Source organism: Oryx dammah, unplaced genomic scaffold (assembly GCF_014754425.2).
Source record: "Oryx dammah isolate SB20612 unplaced genomic scaffold, SCBI_Odam_1.1 HiC_scaffold_17, whole genome shotgun sequence".
Classification (NCBI taxonomy): domain Eukaryota; kingdom Metazoa; phylum Chordata; class Mammalia; order Artiodactyla; family Bovidae; genus Oryx; species Oryx dammah.
In genome coordinates this window covers 54917258-54939933 of record NW_024070201.1, presented here as the reverse complement: position 1 = coordinate 54939933, position 22676 = coordinate 54917258, and the positions used below count along the sequence as shown (strand labels likewise).

General features: G+C 37.2%; 1 protein-coding gene across 1 annotated transcript in view; it reads right to left on the bottom strand.

Annotated features, from left to right (window-relative positions):
* The window catches only part of ANO3 (anoctamin 3), a 231181-nt gene that overhangs the window by 100514 nt on the left and 107991 nt on the right, over positions 1 to 22676 (bottom strand). The window contains exons 6-11 of the mRNA XM_040258914.1: positions 20419 to 20463; positions 12989 to 13120; positions 12323 to 12429; positions 10133 to 10188; positions 6180 to 6301; positions 1819 to 1953 (exon numbers count right to left, since the gene is read on the bottom strand). Of these exons, the coding sequence (XP_040114848.1) occupies positions 1819 to 1953; positions 6180 to 6301; positions 10133 to 10188; positions 12323 to 12429; positions 12989 to 13120; positions 20419 to 20463 (597 nt within the window). The remainder of the gene's footprint in view (positions 1 to 1818; positions 1954 to 6179; positions 6302 to 10132; positions 10189 to 12322; positions 12430 to 12988; positions 13121 to 20418; positions 20464 to 22676) is intronic.

The following is a 22676-nucleotide window of genomic DNA, read 5'->3' as shown; positions in this document are numbered from 1 at the left end:
TTGAAATCAGTTTTGGCAGTGATTTATAAGGTTTGACACCGAAAGTAAAGGCAATAAATGCAAAAATAGCATATAAAGAAACATCCAAAGGGGAATGAATGTCTTCAGCAGGCGCATGCTTATCCAGGAGGATGCTGCCTTCTAGACTGGTGCTGAGTTTGCAAAACTCTGAAATAAGACTGTTACTAGAAGAAAAGCTTTTGAACATTAGGTGTTTGTTTTCATGCTAATTACCATTTGGCCTTCCTGAAGAACAAGGGGATTTTGAGATACCAAATCAAGAAATTTGGCTACGGAATAGGCTTCAACTCTGAAACAATGAAAATATTTTGTTTTTAGGCAAAATTGTTACACAAATATATCTGCATTATATATAATGCAGTGTGTACATGTGTGTATGTGTGCACGTATACAAATATACAAAGAAAATTCAAGGAAATGCATTTTATGGTCCCATTAACTGTCACGATTGCTACCCAGTAGCACGGCCATGGTTAAAAGATGAACCAAAAGAGAAAAAAGTATTGAGCTCTTAAGGAGAGAAAAAGTGCTTTATCATATTTTGAATTATATCATACAAGGTTGAACTTGATGAAATCCCTTTGGCACAGTAAATAGAACACACTATTAAGAGGATTTTTTAATGCCAAGGTGACTCTCACTTCTGCTGAATAATATCTTTGTGTGTGTTGTGTACTCAATTGTGTCTGACTCTTTGTGACCCTCTGGACTGTAGCCTGTCAGTCTCCTCTGTCCATGGAATTTTCCAGGCAAGAATACTGGAATGGGTTGCCAGTTCCTATTCCTTGGGATCTTCCTGATCCAAGAATTGAACCACATCTCTTGCATCTCCTGCATTGGCAGGGAGACTCTTCACCACTGCACCACCTGGGAAGCCTGAATAATTTTATATTGTTTCTATATCCAAATGTTGAGTCATTTAAACTTTAACAGAAAAACTATCATTCTGATAAACACTTGTCATTTCTCAAAATCTTATTTACTACCATTTTGATACTTTAAGTTGATACTAAAATCTTTTATAAATTTTATTCACATAGAGAATAAAAAGAAAATAGAAAGTGATTTTATGTTGTCATGACAGGAGACCACTTAGGATAGGATTTACATGGTACAAATTCACCTGCAATACAGGAGCCTGGGAGACTCAGGTTCGATCCCTAGGTAAGGAAGAGCCCCTGAAGGAGGAAGTGGCAACCCACTCCAATATTCTTGCCTTAGAAATCCCATGGAGAGAGGATCCTGGTGGGCTACAGTCCATGGAATCACAAAAGAGTCGGACATGACTAAGCAATAAACAACAACAGCAACAACATTTTGTTCAGATATCTTGAGCTATGTAAGGTTCTCTCAAGTGCCGAAAGGAAAACTCATCTCCAAGGATGGTAGTGAAAGTTGTATAAAATGAAACAGTGTGTTTGGAAGGTCTTTGTATATCTTAAGTGTTTAAAGAATTGTATTTATTGCAATTATTTGAATTATTATATTGAGAGAGTATTTCAGGCTACCAAAGACTATATGCAAATTTAAATTACATAGAATGGTCTATTGCATTGTTGAATTATTATTAGTTATAGACTAGAAAGAGAAATTTGACATAAAGAGAAACAGTCTTAGAACTTATCCAAGATAATCTGCATATAAAAAATAGGAATGGCCTTTTTATGGTGCCTCTCCCCTGCAAAAATAAAAACAAACAAAATTGTAGTACCATCATTTATTTTTTAATCAGCATTATTGTAAAGTTTTGATCCAATCAGAAGGCCAAGCTTTTTAGTAAGTCTGTTAATAGCTTACCTTACTTGACTTGCATTCATTGTTAATATTCCATAGAAGAACACACACAAGCCAACAATGGCTGCGGGAATCAGCATTCCAGTATACCACCCCAGCCAAGCAAAGTATAAGCCAATCTTCTCACCAAAGTACAGCCTGTGTGGGAAAGCAAATTCTTAGCTTATGGCAACCTAAGGAATACTACAAATATTAATGCCACACCTAATATGACTTTCAGATAGACAGTTCAGGTTCTGGCTCAGTTCCTCCTCAGCTCCATCTGGGATATCATAATAGTCTTGCTTAATAAATCCAATGATGGTACTAGTTTGTTTTGAATGTTGCCTTTATGGGAGCAATTTTGCAAAATCTATTTATTTCTGTGTCAAACTTCTTAACATGGCTCATAAAGCTTTTCATAAGCCAGTTCTTGCTTTTCTTCATCCCTTAGTAGAATCCTATTTGTTTCCCCCACACAGAGCTGTGCTAAACCATACTGCTTTGGCATAATTTAGAAAAGTGTCTCCCTCTGGGTAGTTGCTGAAAGCAGACTGGAATTCAGGCTCCGTCTGCACTCTTGGCCAGATTCCCTCCCGCCAGACACAATCTGCACGATTTTGTCACACATCTTCCTCGACAAAATTCAACTCTGCCGTTCCGGGAGCACATGACTCTTTTCTTGGTTAAGGCTGTTTCCTCCCTTTGCTGCTGCTGCTGCGGCTAAGTCGCTTCAGCCGTGTCCGACTCTGTGTGACCCGATAGACGGCAGCCCAACAGGCTCCCCCGTCCCTGGGATTCTCCAGGCAAGAATACTGGAGTGGGTTGCCATTTCCTTCTCCAATGCATGAAAGTGAAAAGTCAAAGTGAAGTCGCTCAGTTGTGTCCAACTCTTAGCGATCCTATGGACTGCAGCCCACCAGGCTCCTCCGTCCATGGGATTTTCCAGGCAAGAGTACTGGAGTGGGGTGCCTTTGCCTTTCACCCTCTTCTCCCATCTGGCTTATACTTATCCTGTCCTTTATATCACTTCTTCCAGGAAGCCTGCCCTGACTTCACTTCAAACCTGGGTTAGATGTCCCTGGTCTTTCTCCCACACTCCCTTCACCCACGTTTCAGTATCCTAAACTCATGAAACTTCATGACAATTACCTGTCATGCCCCCATTCCTTACCCTCCCGCTATGATTACAAGCTACTTGGAAATGGACCTCTATCTTGTTTCACTAGCACCCACCACAGGAAGTATTTTGCTGAATGAAACAAAGGGAATGATGTATTTTATTTCCCTTCACGTGGTTAACATTTCATATGGACACAGCAGATGAATAAGACGGTTCCAACAGCTTCTCAGTTGCTCTTCACTATGTCACTGCCAGTATTAACCATCACAATTTACAAGGTGCCAGTAAGAAATGACAATTTCTTGAATTCTGCACTGGTGTTTGGTCTCCATCTTCTAAAAATGATTACTTAACACAGTTTTGTCCCAGTACTAGTTTTAGAGATTAGTGTTTTATAGTTCATTTGGGAATACCTCTCTGGGCAAAAATTCTTACTGGAAAGAAAATTCTCTTGTTATTTTTTTCCTTCTTCAGTAAGACTTCCCTCTCAAAAATCATTCTCTTTCTACTCCATTCTCTGTGTCGTGCCAACTAAAATGTGTGTGTATTCTATCTAGTGTAGACATGAAATCATCCTCTACTGAGCATCATTTATCTAAGTTTTTGCTTTTTTCATTGATTTCTCGTAGGAGACATAGATCAAAAGTCTATTTATTTCTTTTATAATGGAAGTATTCTACTCTGAAATGAAGCTTATGATATTAGCAGGTATTCTCGCAAAGCTACTTGTCCTTCAAACAAGTGTTCTGTGGGGTGGAGTATGGTTCTGGCACATATTACTAACATTTTTATGATGATGATTATAGAGGACTGCACAGACAGAAACCCTTATATACACAGAGTATTATACCAAGATTTTTAATTATACATTATTGAAGGTTAGGAGGAGCAATGACGTTATTTGACAAGAGTACAATTAACCTAAGTTATAGCATATTTCAGATCTGTTTCAAGAGAAGAAACTAGGTCCAAGCAAAGAAGGCTAATGAAAATATCCTTAATCTAGAACATGGGTAGTCACAATCTCTTAGGAGCTCTATTCAATATCTTTAAAACCACAACAGGGCAAGGAGGAACAGGGGCTTGCTACTGGTGTTACCCCATCACACTTCAACTGGAGTCACTCTCTTTTTCTGTTGTATATAGTGGTAACCTATGTTATGGGGTTTCCCATGTGGTGTTAACCTGCCTTCAAGTGCAGGAGACCTAAGAGATGCAGGTTTGATCCCTGGGTTGGGAAGATCCCCTGGAGAAGGGAATGGAAACCCCCTCCAGTGTTTTTACCTGGGGAATCCCGTGGACAAAGGAACCTGGCAGGCTACAATCCATAGCATCACAAAAAGTCAGACATGACTGAAGCAATTTAGCACAGCACATTCTATGTTACGTTTCATTTGACGATAGGATTCCGCTGTTGAAATAACTTCTATCATAAAAATGAATGTTTAATTGAACTCTTTTTAGAGTGAATTATTTCATTTAGCTTTTACACTTAAATCCTTCCAGTGTCTATTGAAAGACATTAGGAAAAATGTCACACAGCTATCTTAAGCAGGTTTTGTAGCAGACCATTTTTTTTAATGTATTTTTTTCCAGATTTCAATATTTTATTTGGAAAAAATAGGCTGAAAAGGCTTTAGCTACTAAAATGTTAGAGTTCATTCTTAAAATGAAAACAAAACACAAACACATGCTTAGAAATGGTTGTTTATAAAAAAAGAAAATGAATTGATACTCCCTCACTTTTAACCTGGGATTCTCTGGTGGCTCAGTGGTAAAGAATATGCCTGTCAACGGAAGAAGACACAGGAAACACAGGTTCAGTCCCTGGGTCGGGAAGATCCCCTTGGAGAAGGAAATCACAACCTACTCCTGTATTCTTGCCAGGACAGTCCCATGGACAGAGGAACCTGGTGGGCTGCATTCCATGGAGTCGCAAAGAGTCGGACACGATTGAGCCACTGAGCACATGTGCACACCAGTACGCAGAGGCTTCATCATCATCTCACGGCTCTCTTGATCCTATTTACACTTCTGTATATTGAATTCTTTCATTAAATTAATTTCAAACACTCCCTTTATTCTCTCCATTCTATCCGTTTCCTATTAGGACAATGACTGATAGTTTTGAGTTATTCTTGATATTTATAATTCATGAACATTTCATCAACACATATAATATTATAATATGGATGCTATTTTAAAATTTTTATCCTATAAATATTTCTAGGTAGCTGGGGATGTAAGTCTCTTTAATATATATTTCCTGATGTTTTAAAATAAGAACAAATCATTCTCCATCAAAATAAAATAAATTGTGAATATAATACTATTTCAAGACTAATTCAAGTTGTGAGCAGTTACTCACTAGGCTATAAATCTTGGAATAAAATAGACACTCATTAAATCTTCGTTGAAAGATAAATATATGCAGAGATGCTATGTTGGCCACCTTTCTATTTGTTCTCGGATCTATTTTCTGCCTGCCCTTTCACTGGGAAATAGATCATACAGATTCCCTTGTAAATTGCTGCTAAGTTACACTAGGAGGTACTGAAAGTCTCAGAGGTGGAAGGAGGGGAAGAGCCTGTATCTTTTCTCCCCTCCTGGCCATTCTCAGGGCTCTCCCCAGAGCAGCCATAATTTGTTGTGAATTGTGTGTGCGCTCAGTCGTGTCCGACTCTTTATGAGTTGGTGGACTACAGCCCATCAGGTTCCTCTGTCCATAGGATTTTCCTGCAAGAACACTGGAGGTGTTGCCACGCCCTCCTCCCTCGGATCTTCCCGACCTAGGGATCGTACCGTGTCTCCGGTGTCTCCTGCGTTGGCAGGCAGATTCTTTACCGCTGAGCCACCTGTAATTCTCTGTGGCTTGACTCTCAACACTTTACATCTCTGCAGACAGTCCTAATCATCAATAGCAAAGCTCCTACCAAAGGGTTCAGGTATTAACCTCTGAAATACACTTCATCCCATTTTTCCTCCAGCATTAACGGTCGTTAGCATTTGTCTGCTGTTGTTAATTTTGGGTTTTACATGCCTCACATTCCTGTTTAGTTCTTACTTTTCCCATCCCTTGAGAAACTAATTCCCTAAATTGTTTCTTTTATTGAAAAGATGTATAGTGGCCTTTTTTTTTTTCTTGTTCAACCCTGAATGATACAGATGATTTGGTGGGTAAAGAAAATTATTCCAAATTTAAGACAATGCTGAGAAAACAGCATAATATGTATTCCATTATTGATCTATCCCCAGGACCTACCTGATTAAATCCAGGGGCTGATGCTTGTACCACATTCCCCAGCGTGCCCAGCGTTCATATAATAGATGTCTGTTATTCTGAGGTCCATGGGTTTTGATGGGTTGGTTACTCTTATAGGCTCCCTGAAACAAATAAAATAAAATGAGTTGATACACATTCTTTTAGTGAAATGTGAATTAGTAGGAATTGCTTTTGCTTTTTTTTTCTTACAGAATAATTTTAAAACTTATTGGAAGCTTCAGGATTGTAAACATAAGCCCATCACTGGAGTGATGTAGTAAATGCATTTATATATCTATCTTTTATTGAAAATATTCTGATAGTTCTTTAAAACTTTTCTTAAATTCCTTTTTTAACCCAATGAAATCCCTTTTACTTAAATTAGACTTTAGGTTTGTTTGAATCTTAGTGTCTTTTAATAAACACAATGTCTTCATCATCATTGAGAGAAATTGCTATAATCTTTAGTTCAAAAATTGAATCTTATTCTGCTTTGATAAGCCATCCAGTCCCAGAAAATATTTACTTCATTTATAGAAGCTAATGAAAAGAGTAAATGTTCATTAAATAAGTGCTCCCCATCTAAAAGAATCACTACCCTGTACACATGAAATTAATATAATATTATAAATCAACTGTATTTTAATTAAAAGTGTTTAAAGTATAAGAGATATAAGTCACCAGTTTGGGCCATGTTTTTAAATTCTAGAATTTGTAAAACTTACTTCAGACAAGATATTCCAAAAATGGAATTGTGTTTTAAAATTCTTTATATCGCCTCTCAAAAATCTGTCATATGCAGTTTCAGAAACATAGAATATATCTTTTAAAAGAAAGTATTCTCTGAAGGCTGAACTGCTCTGCTTCTATAATAAAATAGGACAATAGATACAATAATTTTATTTTCTGAATTAAAACTTAGACACAGAACTTAATGAAGTTCCTCTGCTCACTTCGATGTGTGATTCTACTTTTATGACATGATTGATGAAAATTTAAAGCAAGTCAAGTTATGTTTCAGTTACCTCACTTAGATTATGGGGATAAGAATAAATATTGATGATATATCAATATAGAAGAGGTTTTGTGAAGACCCATTTGGCGTATAGCTATAAAATGTCAGGCACATCAGAAGTACAAAATCACTGTTAGTTAATTTTATAGATGTTTGCTATACTGTGGCAGTTGAACAGTGCCAAACTAACATCTCCTTCTAGACAATCAGGCCTGTGAGATTCTATGAAGGAAAAATGGCAGGTGCCTCAAGACTGAAATGAGAGGTTCATATAGATTTTGCTTCTGTTTTTCTCACTTCTGGGTTTTCCTGATAGCTCAGTTGGTAAAGAATCTGTCTGCAGTACGGGAGACCTGGGTTCGATTCCTGGGTTAGGGAGATCCCCTGGAGAAGGAAACAGCTACTCACTCCAGTGGTCTGGCCTAGAGAATTCCCTGGACTGTATAGTCCATGGGGTCGCAAAGAGTCAGACACGACTGAGCTACTTTCACTTTTCACTTCTAACAAAATTAATTAATCAGGTAAAAGCAGAAGTACAGTTAGTGTGCAGTCTCAGAGTTTCCTTTCCTAAGGGAACCCGAGGTGCTTAAAGATTGGAAGCTAAGGAGACGGGAGGAAAGATCAAGATGCTTAAGACATCCGCTTGAGAAAAGTTTGTTTTCTTTTGAAATTGGCCTCCCTGTTAAGATAGCTTGCCCTGAGGCTGGGAAGGTAAATCAAAATCTCAGGTTTCTTTAAATCATTCCTGATAATCCTTCTAAAATACATAACTTTGCTTGCCAGCCTCAATGTAGGCATTTCCTGGATTTAAGATGCTAACCTTCAGAATCTCTAGTACATCATTGTCTGACTTCAACTCATTAATCTCAATGAACCACAAAGTTCTGGGATGACAGTGACATGATGCACTGCAAGAGGAAACTGACCAAAGTGCAGACTCCGGCTCAACCATGCATTTTCATCCCTTTTCACAGGACTATGCACACTCCTTGATCCCTACCTTTTCCACGATCAGCCCCCTCGTCCAGCCAACACACTTTTCTGTCCTCACTACTCATAATTGGTGGGATTATCAATTCTACCTATAATTTAGTCAGTCTTTCTCATATATATTCTCCTCTCCTTCCCTTTCTTCATGGTCGTGCCAAATTTCCCTGAAAATGTCTCTTTCTCCCCTCTTGCTATTGTCTTTTTTGTAAGCAAAAGATAAATCTCAACTGTGGTGAAAAGTATAAGACTGATATTAATAACACTCTTGCATGAAGGAAAAAGGAGGTCTAAAACTGTGAGTGACCTTATTCAAATTACGGAGTCCATTGACTCTATTTTCCTCTAAATAAGCTTTGTTTTTCTTTCTTCAAGTAGTAGCCTTCAAAATAAATAGGAAATTCCTTAGTCTATTTTATAGACTTGCCGCTTTATTTTCATTGCCTGTATTTCAACAATATTGTTTTCTGTCATTTTGTATATGTGTACCATATATTAGTTTTTCTACAAAATTACAAGAATAAATGGAAAAATGGCTATTATTTACAACGTATTCCTGCTGCTGCTGCTGCTGCTGCTGCTAAGTCGCTTCAGTCGTGTCCGACTCTGTGCGACCCCATAGACAGCAGCCCACCAGGCTTCCCTGTCCATGGGATTCTCTAGGCAAGAATACTGGAGTGTGTTGCCATTTTCTTCTCCAACTTATTCCTAATAGGTTCCAAATTTCACATAAGAAATTGTCACAAAAAAAAAAAACCTGTCAGAACACAGACTAGTTAGGTAGACAAAGTATTTAAAATAATAAAACAAACAATGTGCTATAGTAGCTCTTGTGGGGACTCACACTCCAAACACTTTACCACTTACTGACTAGGTCGTATTGGACATGGTTTTTAATTTCTGAGCCATGTTTCTGTCTGTCTGCAAGGGCAAAATAATATCTCCTCTCCAGGGTTACTGTCAGGTGAATGGGAGTGTTCACACACAGGACCTGTTGTGTGAAACACTCTAACACATTATCTGATATCATTATTTCTATTCCTAATATCAGTAGGTATACCATAATGAATAGCAGCATTGAAGTCTGGATGCCTAGGTTCAAAACTGGGCCTTAATACTTAACTTTTCTCAGACTCAATTATCTATCTATAAAATAGGGTCAATATTATTGCCCATCTCAAAGGGTTGTTTGCAAGGATTAAATGAGAGAGTCCATATAAATAACAGCTCAGTACCAAACAAGAAGGGCTCAATACATTTTACCTTTTATGAGTTATACTAGACTGTGAATTCCTCTGGTATAGCGATTAGGTTCTGAGTCCTCAGCCTTTAAAAACAGAAGACTGCTGGGCTTTGGAAATACACATATTAAACCCCTAAATACTTTGTTATTTTAAAATGCAAAACTGCCTTAAAAAAGAATATTATGTGTGTGTGTTGGGGGACGGAGTTTAAAACTGATTCTTGTGTCGTTTATGACTCAACAGGCAGAGTCTACCACAACATGACGTACTGAAAACTGGAAGAGGTAATAATCTGGCAGAAAATCAAGTAAATAATGGGGTGTAGGGTTGGGGTTGGGGTTTTCCTTGGGCTTTCAGGTATCCCAAGGCAGTAGGCACAGACCAGAATCTGCCCTGTTTCACAGCTGTGTGAATTCCAAGCTGCGTCAAGCCCGGAGCTCTGTGCTGGAACAGTCTGGTCAGAGTGGCTGAGTCACATCCACAAGTTCCCTCCGAGGCTGGGATTCCTGGTACAGGGCAAACTGCAGAAGGAATATAGAGCCAGTGTGCAGGCACAGACTATAATGGGGGTCTCAGAAAGGTCCAAGGCCACTCACTTAATGAACCCTCCTGGAACAAGGCAGCTAGACTTAACTGAAAAAAAATGAGACCAAGCATTGAACAGGAGAAACTTTTTTTTTTTAATGGAAATTGTTTTTTAAAATTACCTCATGGGGGGGAAAAGCTGCTATATATGAGCCATTGTTTATAAGTTTACAGATACCTGGAAAGAGAAGAATAGAACAGCAGCTGAGTTAGTTTCATTGAAGAATTCCCTCTGAGGCAACATACATAATACTCGGATCAATAAACTAATTTTAAAACAAAATATCCCAAATGACTTCCACAGCGATACCACCTACAAGGACAGTGACACTATGAAATAGACTGAATCTAAGAGTCTAATTGTGTCCTTATAACAATAATAAATGGAGCTTTGCAAGGTGCTAACAGATGGCACTTTGCCATATCATGAAATGTGGGCATTTTAATACCAACTTATTTGGAGGCAGATGAACCTGGAACAACTTGTTTTTCCTCAAGAAAAAATGTCTCAAAAGGAGATTGCATATCAAGAAATGTTTAATTCTTTAATGCTGATCCAAAGAGAATAAATATCAATATGTGACTCTTTAAAATTTCTTCTGACCCAATGAGACTGTAGTGAAATGGACTCTCTCATATCGTTTTGGGAAGACTAGATATTGATAAAACTTTTCTGAAGAGAAATTTTTATTGCAATATCATTTACATTAGTAAAGAATTAGAAATAATTATACATCAAAATTGGGGAATTGCTTCATTATTAGGGTTCAAACAATTATATTAGGGCTTGATAAATGACTGCAGTTTGATGAATGCTTATAACAGAGTATTTATAGCTATTTACAATAATGTTTTCAGGCATACTAAGGGCTTGAGAAAATATACATAATGGTAATTTTGAAAAGGACAGAAAATTGTAAACATTGGATGATTCTAATTATGAGATATATATGTATGTACATAAATTTAGCACTATTTTGTAACAGTGCCAATTTTTAAATTTTATTTTTATACCCTTCTGTGTTTATTGCATGTTTGACAAAGTGCATGAATCATTTAAATGTCAATTTTATCTTTAAAGACTACATAAGCACATAGCGCTATCATTTAGACACATTTGTAGTTTACATTCTGGATTTCTCTATATTTTTTATTTAGAAAACATCTGAGTAACTGTAAAATTTTTAATAAAGATTTAGTGCTTAAATTAATTATTTTGACTGCTTGATAATAAATTATTAATCAGAAGAGAACCAAAGTTTGAACATTCCTCTTTGGATGACTTGAAATACAGTTCATTTTACTAATGTGCCATTCTATTTGAATGCAAATTAGTAGATATTAGTACACGTTTCCATTGGCTATCAACTCTTTATTTTAAAAAGTTTTTAGAATGTGACTAACACTCTATTTCTTAAGCCATCTTTTTCACCCTAACAAATGGCCAGCTCATCTGATACCTGTTATTTTCTGCTTTGCTCTGTGTAAACTTTGCAATTTTACTTAATTTTCCCTGGTGATACTTTCTCAATTTTCTGTTGCATCAGACATGTTGTAGCACAGTGCTAAACATTCAAACAACACAGATATTTAGAAAGCTAAAGTTAGGTATAATCTCACCTTTCAGAGATAATCTCTAAAATATTTCATATATCGTCTAGATTTTTTTCATCTGTGCTTAGGAAATGGAATTATATTAGACTTATAGTTTTGTAATAATTTGTTCAACTTAATAATTGCTTTCAGATATCTTTCAAAGTCAACAAATAGAGAACTAATACTAATTCTCAATCTCCATCAGTAAAGGGCCTATGTCATATACTTTTTATAATATGTAGAGTATAACAGATGCTAAACACATTTGAGTTGAGTGAATCAAATCACATCATTTTTAATGGATACATTATGTGGATATAACCTAGTGGACAAAGTATCTCCAGTATTACTCTACTGGAGTAGAGTACTCTATTCTATTTTCTGTTTACAAAGCCACAGTGGACAAATATCTACATATATCATTATTCAAGAGTCAGATTTTTTTTCTTTGGAATACATTTCAAGAAATAAAGTCTATGTTCCAAAGTTTTTGAACATTTCACATTTGAATACATGTTGCCATATGCCCTTAAAAAAGCTTTGTTTTATTTTGTTTTCTTTCATTAAAGACTGAAAAGAAGAGGGTTGAAAATTTGTTCACTGCATTATATCCTCATATCTAATGCAAGAAGGCAAAGCTTCATTAGTCAAAAAATACTTCTGAGTGTAATTAGTAGAAGTAAATACCATATTGCATTTTGAATTAGTGTTCTTACCCACTTTTGATATTCCATTTTCATATTTGGTGTGCTGCAGCATGTGATAGACTATTCTGCTTCGAGTAGCATTGCTGAAGAAGGTGTCCTTATTGTTAATTATGAAGCTGGGAAGATTAAGGAGATTGGTTTTAATATTCAAAGCAGACCACAGAATCCAGCAACAGTTATAAGGTCCTGGGTAGTTATCCATGCATTTTCCCCTTAAAATGAATGCATGTAAAGTATAGTAAATCAGAAGAGAAACCCTCTTCTTAAAGGAAAATCATTTGACTATAGTTATAAATAATACAGGGCATTATCAAATATTCATTTTAACATCTTTCAGTTTATAAGGAAGTCTAGATATCCTCATATTTCTTGTTGAGCATGAAACAAGAAGAGATTGTCTTTTGCCTCCCATAAATTTTGTACTACCTTAAGCAATGTGGTTCCAAATAGAACACATTAACAACTGATGTCATTCCCCTACACTGCACTTTCCAAGCGAGGAGCTAGCTTATTTTGTTTTCAGTACTTTAGCGATAAGGAATGTTTCTCCCTTTCCCTTCATGTCCTACTCTCCCAATGCAGAAAGAGTTACATGAAATAAATGTGAGAGCCAATTATGTAAAGAGCAAAAGGGTGATTTCAAGACATGCTGGGAGAAAAGGTCTGGGAACTCACTGGTGAATCCGTGCACGGCTGAAGGGGCCAGTATAGCAGTCTGACTCCTCCAGGTCTGGGAAAGCTGACTTGTCGAGAACCATTGGGTTTTGGGACATCCATTTTTTTATTCTCCTAAAATATTTTTGCACCCTGGAACAAGGTCATATTTTTAAAATGAATTAGGTTGCATTCCAGAGTCATGAATGTCTACCTTTCACTACCATTCTGAAAGAGTGTCCCAAAGACATACATACATCCACACTCATACTCACACACATGTATTATTTCTGTGCTCACACAAAAGAAATATATTCCAAAACAAACCAAATCTTGCATTTATTTAAATTCTTTCAGGGCAACTAGGTTATCCTTATGAGAAAAGTCTTGTGGAAAAATATTAGAAACTGATCATGTATAAAGATGGGGTAGGGAAAAGCATAAAGAATAAAACCAGTAAGATTATTTATTAAAGTTGTTTGTATACATGTATATATATGTGTGTGTGTGTGTGTGTGGCTACAGATCACTTTACAGCAATGTGGCTCCACAAACATGGAAACTGAAGAAAGAAATGGCTCCAACATACTCAACACATTCAGTTTTAGGAGGCACAGGTCCTATGGGACCAGCAAGGGTTTTGGAATCAAGAAAAATTGCGTTCAAAGGCAGTTCTGCATTATGGGCGCTGTAGGGACAAGTTATTTAACTTCTTGCCTTGGTTTCCTCACCCATAAAAGTAATCATACTGACATTGCTAGACAGTTGTGAGTTTGTGTTTTACTTTAAACTTGATTATTAACAACAAGTAAAGTTGAGTCAGGAGAAGGCAATGGCACCCCACTCCAGTACTCTTGCCTGGAAAATCCCATGAACGGAGGAGCCTGGTAGGCTGCAGTCCATACTAAGTGTTGGACACGACTGAACGACTTCACTTTCAATTTTCACTTTCATGCTTTGGAGAAGGAAATGGCAACCCACTCCAGTGTTCTTGCCTGGAGAACCCCAGGGACAGGGGAGCCTGATGGGCTGCCGTCTATGGGGTCACACAGAGTTGGACACAACTGAAGTGACTTAGCAGCAAAGTTGAGTCAAGGAGCCTTTGTGGTACTTTCAGGACTTTAATGGACAGTTAAATCACCTGAATATCTTGTTAAAATGCAGATGCTAATTCAACAGGCTTGCGTTCTGAGACCCTGCATTTCTAACTAGCTTCTGTGGTGCTCATCCTGCTATCCATGAACTCAGCTATGTTATACTTATAAAAATATGCTATATTTACACACTATGAGGTCTATCTTTGGATAATTTTGGCTTCTTCTGTAATAGTAAGTCAAAGTGGCAGGAAATCACTATCTCCAGTGATTTTGGAGCCCCAAAAAGTAAAGTCAGCCAGTGTTTCCACTGTTTCCCCATCTATGTGCCATGAAGTGATGGGACTGGATGGCATGATCTTCATTTTCTGAATGTTGAGCTTTAAGCCAACTTTTTCACTCTCCTCTTTCACTTTCACCAAGAGGTTCTTTAGTTCTTCTTCACTTTCTGCCATAAGGGTGGTGTCATCTGCATATCTGAGGTTATTGATATTTCTCCTGGCAATCTTGATTCCAGCTTGTGCTTCCTCCAGCCCAGTGTTTCTCATGATGTACTCTGTATATAAGTTAAATAACAATATACAACCTTGATGTACTCTTTTTCCTATTTGGAACCAGTCTGTTGTTCCATGTCCAGTTCTAACTGTTGCTTCCTGACCTGCATACAGGTTTCTCAAGAAGCAGGTCAGGTGGTCTGGTATTCCCATCTCTTTAAGAATTTTCCTCAGTTTATTGTGATTCACACAGTCAAAGGCTTTGGCATAGTTAATAAAGCAGAAATAGATGTTTCTCTGGAACTCTCTTGCTTTTTCAATGATCCAGCAGATGTTGGCAATTTGATCTCTGGTTCCTCTGCCTTTTCTAAAACCAGCTTGAACATCTATCTGGGAGTTCATGGTTCACGTATTGCTGAAGGCTGACTGGGAGAATTCTGAACGTTACTTTACTAGCATATGAGAAGAGTGCACTTGTGCAGTAGTTTGAGTATTCTTTGGCATAGCCTTTCTTTGGGATTGGAATGAAAACTGACCTTTTCCAGTCCTGTGGCCACTGCTGAGTTTTCCAAATTTGCTGGCATATTGAGTGCAGCACTTTCACAGCATCATCTTTCAGGATTTGAAATAGCTCAACTGGAATTCCACCACCTCCACTAGCTTCGTTCATAGTGATACTTCCTAAGGCCCACTTGACTTCACATTCCAGGATGTCTGGCTCTAGGTGAGCCATCACACCATCATGATCATCTGGGTCGTGAAGATCTTTTTTGTACAGTTCTTCTGTGTATTCTTGCCACCTCTTCTTAATATATTCTGCTTCTGTTAGGTCCATACCACTTCTGTCCTTTATTGAGCACATCTTTGCATGAAATGTTCCCTTGGCATCTCTAATTTTCTTGAAGAGATCTCTAGTCTTTCCTATTCTATTGTTTTCCTCTATTTCTTTGCACTGATCTCCAAGGAAAGTTTTCTTATCTCTCCTTGCTAGTCTTTGGAATTCTGCATTCAAATAAGTATATCTTTCCTTTTCTCCTTTGCTTTTCCCTTCTCTTCTTTTCACAGCTATTTGTAAGGCCTCCTCAGACTGCCACTTTGCATTTTTTTTCTTGGGGATGGTCTTGATTCTTGTCTCCTGTACAATGTCATGAAACTCCATCCATAGTTCTTCAGGCACTCTGTTAGATCTAGTCCCTTAAACCTATTTCTCACTTCCACTGTATAATCATATTTGATTTTATTTACATCATACCTGAATAGTCTAGTGGTTTTCCCCACTTTCTTCAATTTAAGTCTGAATTTGGCAATAAGGAGTTCATGATCTGAGCCACAGTCAGCTCTGGGTCTTGTTTTTGCTGACTGTATAGAGCTTTTCCATCTTTGGCTGCAAAAATATAGCAAATCCAATTTCGGTGTTGACCATCTGGTGATGTCCATGTGTCAGGACATGTCCAATGCAGTCATGGTTGGATCTGAATCACATAATGTGAAGATCTAGCTTATTACTTAATTTCTTTGATTCTCATTCTGTTTCCTCATCTCTAAAATGAAGGGATATCCTGATAACTAAATAGGTAAAGCCTGACCCTACAGTGCAAAGTGAAGAGTCAATAAAATTTATGGCATTAATAAGGAAAAGGAATATCATTGCTACTTCTACAACGAACACAACCACCCCCAGGCCGTCAATGCAATCTAGTGTATTATCGACACTCTACCAAACCAGATAATCATGATGGTGTGATCACTCACCTAGAGCCAGTCATCCTGGAATGCAAAGTCAAGTGGGCTTTTGGAAGTATCACTACGAACAAAGCTAGGAAAGGTGATGTAATTCCAGTTGAGCTATTTCAAATCCTAAAAGATGATGCTGTGAAACGGTTGCAGTCAATATGCCAGCAAATTTGGAAAACTCAGCAGTGGCCACAGGACTGGAAAAGGTCAGTTTTCATTCCAATCCCAAAGAAAGGCAATGACAAGGAATGCTCGAACTACTGCACAATTGCACTCATGTCACACACCCACTAGCAAATAATGCTCAAAATTATCCAAGCCAGGCTTCAACGGTACATGAACCATGAAATTCCAGATGTTCAAATTGGATTTAGAAAAAGCAGAGGAACCAGAGGTCAAATTGCCAGCATCTGTTGGATTATGGAAAAAGCAAGAGAGTTCCAGAAAAACTTCTGCTTTATTGACTACACCAAAGCCTTTGACTGTGTGGATCACAACAAACTGTGGAAAATTCTTAAAAAGATGGGAATACCAGACCACCTGACCTGCCTCCTGAGGAATCTGTATGCAGGTCAACAAGCAACAGTTAGAACTGGACATGGAACAACATACTAGTTCCAAATCGGGAAAGGAGTACATCAAGGCTATATATTGTCACTTTGCCTATTTAACTTATATGTAGAGTACATCATGCAAAATGCCAGGCTCAATGAAGCACAAGCTGGTATCAAGACTTCCATGAGAAATATCAGTAACCTCACAAATGCCAATGATACTGCCCTTATGGCAGAAAGCGAAGAACTAAACAGCCTCTTGATGAAAGAGGAGAGTGAAAAAATTGGCTTAAAACTCAACATTCAGAAAACTAAGATGATGGCATCTTGTCCCATCACTTCATGGCAAATAGATGGGGAAACAGTGGAAACAGTGAGAGACTTTATTTTAGGGGGCTCCAAAATTACTGCAGATGGTGACTGCAGCCACCAAATTAAAAGATGCTTGCTCCTTGGAAGAAAAGTTATGATCAAACTAAACAGCATATTATAAAGCAGAGATATTACTTTGTCAACAAAGGTCCAATTAGTCAAAGCTTTGCTTTTTCCAGTAGTCATGTATGGATATGAGAGTTGGACTATAAAGAAAGCTGAGTACTGAAGAATTGATGCTTTTGAACTGTGGTGTTGGAGAAGACTCTTGAGAGTCCCTTGGACTGCAAGGAAATCCAACCAGTCCATCCTAAAGAAGATCAGTCCTGAGTGTTCATTGGAAGGACTGATGCTGAAGCTGAAACTCTAATACTTTGGCCCCTGATGTGAAGAACTGACTCATTTAAAGACCCTGATGGGTGGGAGGAGAAGGGGACAACGGAGGATGAGATGGTTGGATGGTATCAATGACTCAGTGTAGACGACTCTGAGTAAGCTCTGGGAGTGGTGAGGGACAGGGAAGCCTGGCATGCTGCAGTTCATGTGGTCGCAAAGAGTCGCGCACAACTGAGCGACTGAGCTAAAACTGAACCAAACCTTTATCACAGTAGCCATTTTGCAAACTCAAGATTTTATGGCAAAATGTGAAGATGGCTTCTAACAGAGCTTTAAGTTTCTTTGCTAAAATCAGTGCAAAGCAGGGAATTTAAGAGAACTTGAAAAGAAATCTGGATTAAAGGGTCAAAAGAACTTGTCAGAGCACACCAGCTATAAAAGTTAGGGCATGAGATGCAGGGTTGGTGAAAAGGAGTGATAATGAAATTATTCTTTTTCCCTGATCTGCAAAACTGGTTATGCTTTGTTCTGTCTCCCTAAAGGGTTGTTTTGAAACTGCTTTGATAATTCAGTATTAAAGTGCTTTGTAAACTAATTATAGATAGCAGCAATGCTTGAACTGTATTTTTATACACATTTTCTAGCGATCTGCCTGGAGAAACAATGATCTTCAAAGCCTGGATAACTGCCTGTACCTATTTATCCCCTAATGTTTATTGGCCAAATTACCCATGCACAAAACATTTCTCCCACATCAGAAAAGGGAAAGCACAGTGCCATCTAAGTGCACACATCTGACTTTTGCTTCCCTCTTTCCAAATGTCTACAAATTGGGTTTTATAATTCTATACCAATGATGACCCCCGCACACACACACACACAAACATTTAAGTTTACTTTTCCAAAGGTCAAGTTTTAAGAAAAATCAAAATCAATCATTTCCTTAATTGAAAGTGTAAATGCAAGCAAATACCAAGACAATCATTTTTTTCAGTTTAATATTATGTATTTTATAAATTTCGCCTTTCCTATTTATTTGTTACCCTCTTCATATGCATCCACTAACTCAAGAACAAAGAAAACTATTTGTAACATGTAAATTGTACATCAGTAAAGTAGAGTACTACTTAAGATAAATTAACAATCATTTGGAATAACTGATAACCTTATTTTAATTTCATAAAATGAAAGAAAAAATAATAAACACAAAAGAAAATAAAACATATTATGACACATAATATAGTGTTCATTTTTCTAGTTTACTTCTGTTTGACCAAAATAGAAAACAAAAGCCTTTTTCTACTATTAAAAATGTTAAAGAAACCAAATTTAGAATACACATTTATCAGGAATTCTAAACACAAGTACTCTAAAACTAAATTATGACAGCATTACATAGACATTTGTTCCCAATTTAATATACAGGATTTTATCCTTCTGTAAGTCTCTGAAAGGAATATACCTGTATAGCAGAAAATCCACCACTTACATAGTGGCAAAAATCCCACTAATTCTATACTGCACCCAGAAGTAAACCCAAATATGTTTTCTCAGCAGAATCCAGTATTGAACAGGCATGTGTAGAGAAAAACCTGCAGTTGTATAATTATATAAAATCCCAATGAATTTGTCCTTGTTATGCAAAAATAACTTTGGAAATTTGCTATATAGACCAGGAACAAATGAACACAAGGGAAATGATGACCACTCACAGTAACTCTGAATATGTCAACCTGACAAACAGAAACATCTGACTGGCTAAGGAACATCATTAATTTTATTAAAAGCCATTTAAGTACTAATTTCTTTTAACATTCATTCAAATTTCAAGTTTTCTTCCCATGATTTACTTTTCTTGTCACCTATTCCAACCACACTCAAATTTAGTGTTTAAAGGAGTATACACTTCTACTCTTGAATTCAAAAATTTCCTATTTTAAAGTTCTAAATTATATTTAGATATTTCTTTGGTAAAAGAACTAGATTTATTAAATTCTTTCCTTAAATGGTCAGATATTTACACTGTATTTTTCTAGTTTTTGTGTCATTCTGATTTGCAACGTCCTCAGTATCATTCACGAGAGCCTACGACATGACATTCACATTCTGCTTTGGTTAATTGATTTTTTTGCAAGGAGCAGAGCAGTCAAATATCATAAGCCTTTTGTTTGTAGAGCTCATTAAATGAAAGCTCATTTCCTCCAGTGAAAAGGGGCCAAGGCAGTTCAGGTGGGAGGGTATCTTGTGTCTCAGAGTTATGTTTTAATTCATTCCTTTGCCATAGCTACTGTTACCACAATACATATGGAGATGTTGTTTTGAGATAAAGCTTTTAAAAAGAAGTTTGCTTTCAATGCCAGGACTGAAAGAGAATCAGCTTCAGCTGATGGAATAAAAGTAGGTATGTGATACAAAAGATGCTGTACGGCCTTGGGAAACCACTTCATCATTCCAGATGCTAATCTTTCTTTTACCATCTCATCAATAAGAGGCTTGGATTAGATGATCCAGAAGGTCTCTACTGTGTCTATTACTTTAGTGGGTTATCATTTACCTATTAATCCTGGCTTTATAACTATTTTTAAAATTAAAATCTCCTAAAACACTAACTAGCAATTAAAATCCTTTTTCTATAATATTATATAAAAGGAGGATTATAGGAATGGCAATGGTAAATAGAAAAAATAGATCATGATTTTAAGCATTATTAAATTTGGCGTAATCATTTTGGAAACCTCTTGAATAAATAATAAAGTTTCCCTTTCTAAAATCTACAACCACTGTTACAGATAATCAAATGCATTTTTAATTTTTTTTTTGCCTGAATGACAAATTGGTTGTAAACAAATTACATATCACCCACCAACCTGCCCATTGATTTGCTCCTCCGGTCAGTGTAATAGGATTTTTTCCTAAAAAAGAAAGAAAGAAAGAAATCAGCTGAGGAAAGTCACATGAAAATGGTGAAGTCAGGGAGTGACAACATTCAATTATACTGAGCATTTCAATACTCTCATTTTCACATGCTAAAGAAAGACATGAAATAAACCAGTGTAACAGGAAGAACATTTCCCAGGTGTCTCAGTGGGTAAAGAATCAGCCTGTAATGCAGGAGATGCAGAAGACGTGTTGTTCGATCCCCTGGATTGGAAAGATTGCCTGGAGGAGGACATGGCAACTCACTCCAGTACTCTTGCCTGGATAATCCCATGGACAGAGGAGCCTGGTCGGCTACAGACCATTCGGTTGCAAAGAGTCAGACACGACTAAAGCGACTGAGAACACATACAAATAGGAAGAACGGTGAATTTGCATTGTTTTAACTTCAGAATCTAAGTTACTAATAACAGAGACACTTCATAAATCAATAGATGATTTTTGAATATTTGATTTTTATTTTTTTTAAGTTTTAAAAAATATTTATTTATTTGGCTGTTCTGGGTCTTAGTTGCAGCATGTGGGATCTAGTTCCCCAACCAGGGATCAAATTCAGGTGCCCTGCAATGGGAGTTCAGAGTCTTAGCCACTAGGCAACCAGGGAAGTCCCTTAATTCTCTTTTGAAAGACTGTCTTCTGCTACACAATGCATATTAATCAGAGCATATGCTTGTTTGTTATACGAAGTCATCTATCCATCTAAACACATATGTACAGAATATTTCTGATATTGCAGAGAATTATATTATAACCTTAATATTATAATTAGAATTAAATTAAATTATAATCATTAAAAATTTAGAGAAAAAAGAGGGTCTTTACCCTCAAAAAGCTACTTTACAGTTGAGGAGACAAGTGATAGTTATAATAATGTGTGATAACACAGTAAAACAGAGAGGGGTATAGAAGCACCTAGGAAGGGATCTCATTTAGCTTTTGTAGATGTAGGAGAAAGGAGACAGGGAAGTCTTCTTCACTATGTGTTATCTGTGTTGAGTCTTAAATTCAACCTTGTTGAATGACAGGAGTCTTCTAAACGGAGTACTTAGGACACAGCATTTTAGCCTGATGTAGCAGCATATGTAATCGTTATTAGAGCAAGTGAACCATTGTAATATTCAGGGAATTTTTACTAATTTGAAACTGCCAGCATATAAATTGCAAGTTGAAGATCATAAAGAGGTGAGGGGATAATGAACAAGGCATATATAATGAAGAATCTTAACCACTGATGCTAAGGTTTGGGGCTGAAAGATATTGAGTGTATTAAGTAAATGTGTACAATTCTGATTTTTGAGAAACTAAATATTTTAATGACAGAGGTTAATTCACACTCTAGAAGATTCTCACTAAATCCACATCTTGAAGCTCAAGAATCTCATTCAGGATCTTCTAAAATGCCTCTTTACCCCCACCCACCAAAACCCATTCCAGAGAATCAGAAGATTCCTCTGCAGTGCGTGTGGTTTCTAGAAAGCATGGCTGAGAGTCAATACAATTGATATTTAGTCCTGTATTATTAACTACTTAGAAAACCTGAAAACATTCTGAACCACTGTATTTCATAGCAATCACCAGTCACAATCCTAGAAAAGAATTTTAACTTGTCCCTGACATACTCTAACACTGACTTTAAGTATGGAGTTTGAACGCTTGCTCTGCTTATCCTAAACTCACATTTTAAATATCACTTCCTTCATTTTTTTCAAATACACACAAGTTTGTGTGCATATGTCATTCACTCCCTACTGGGCTATAAACCCATCTTCACTCTAAAACTCTCACATATTTACCCCATTATTATATAACTGTTCACTGACTATCTTCTATAAGAGACTGGGCTTCTTAAAGATGGAAGTTTCAGTTCATCTGACTTTGTGTATATGGTATCAGTTCAGTCCAGTTCATTTGCTCAGTTGTGTACGACTCTCTGCGACCCCATGAATCGCAGCACGCCAGGCTTCCCTGACCATCACCAACTCCTGGAGTTCCCTCAGACCCACGTCCATCGAGTCAGTGATGCCATCCAGCCATCTCATCCTCTGTCGTCCCCTTCTCCTCCTGCCCCCAATCCCTCCCAGCATCAGAGTCTTTTCCAGTGAATCAACTCTTCACATGAGGTGGCCAAAGTCCTGGAGTTTCAGCTTCAGTATCATTCCCTCCAAAGAAATCCCAGGACTGATCTCCT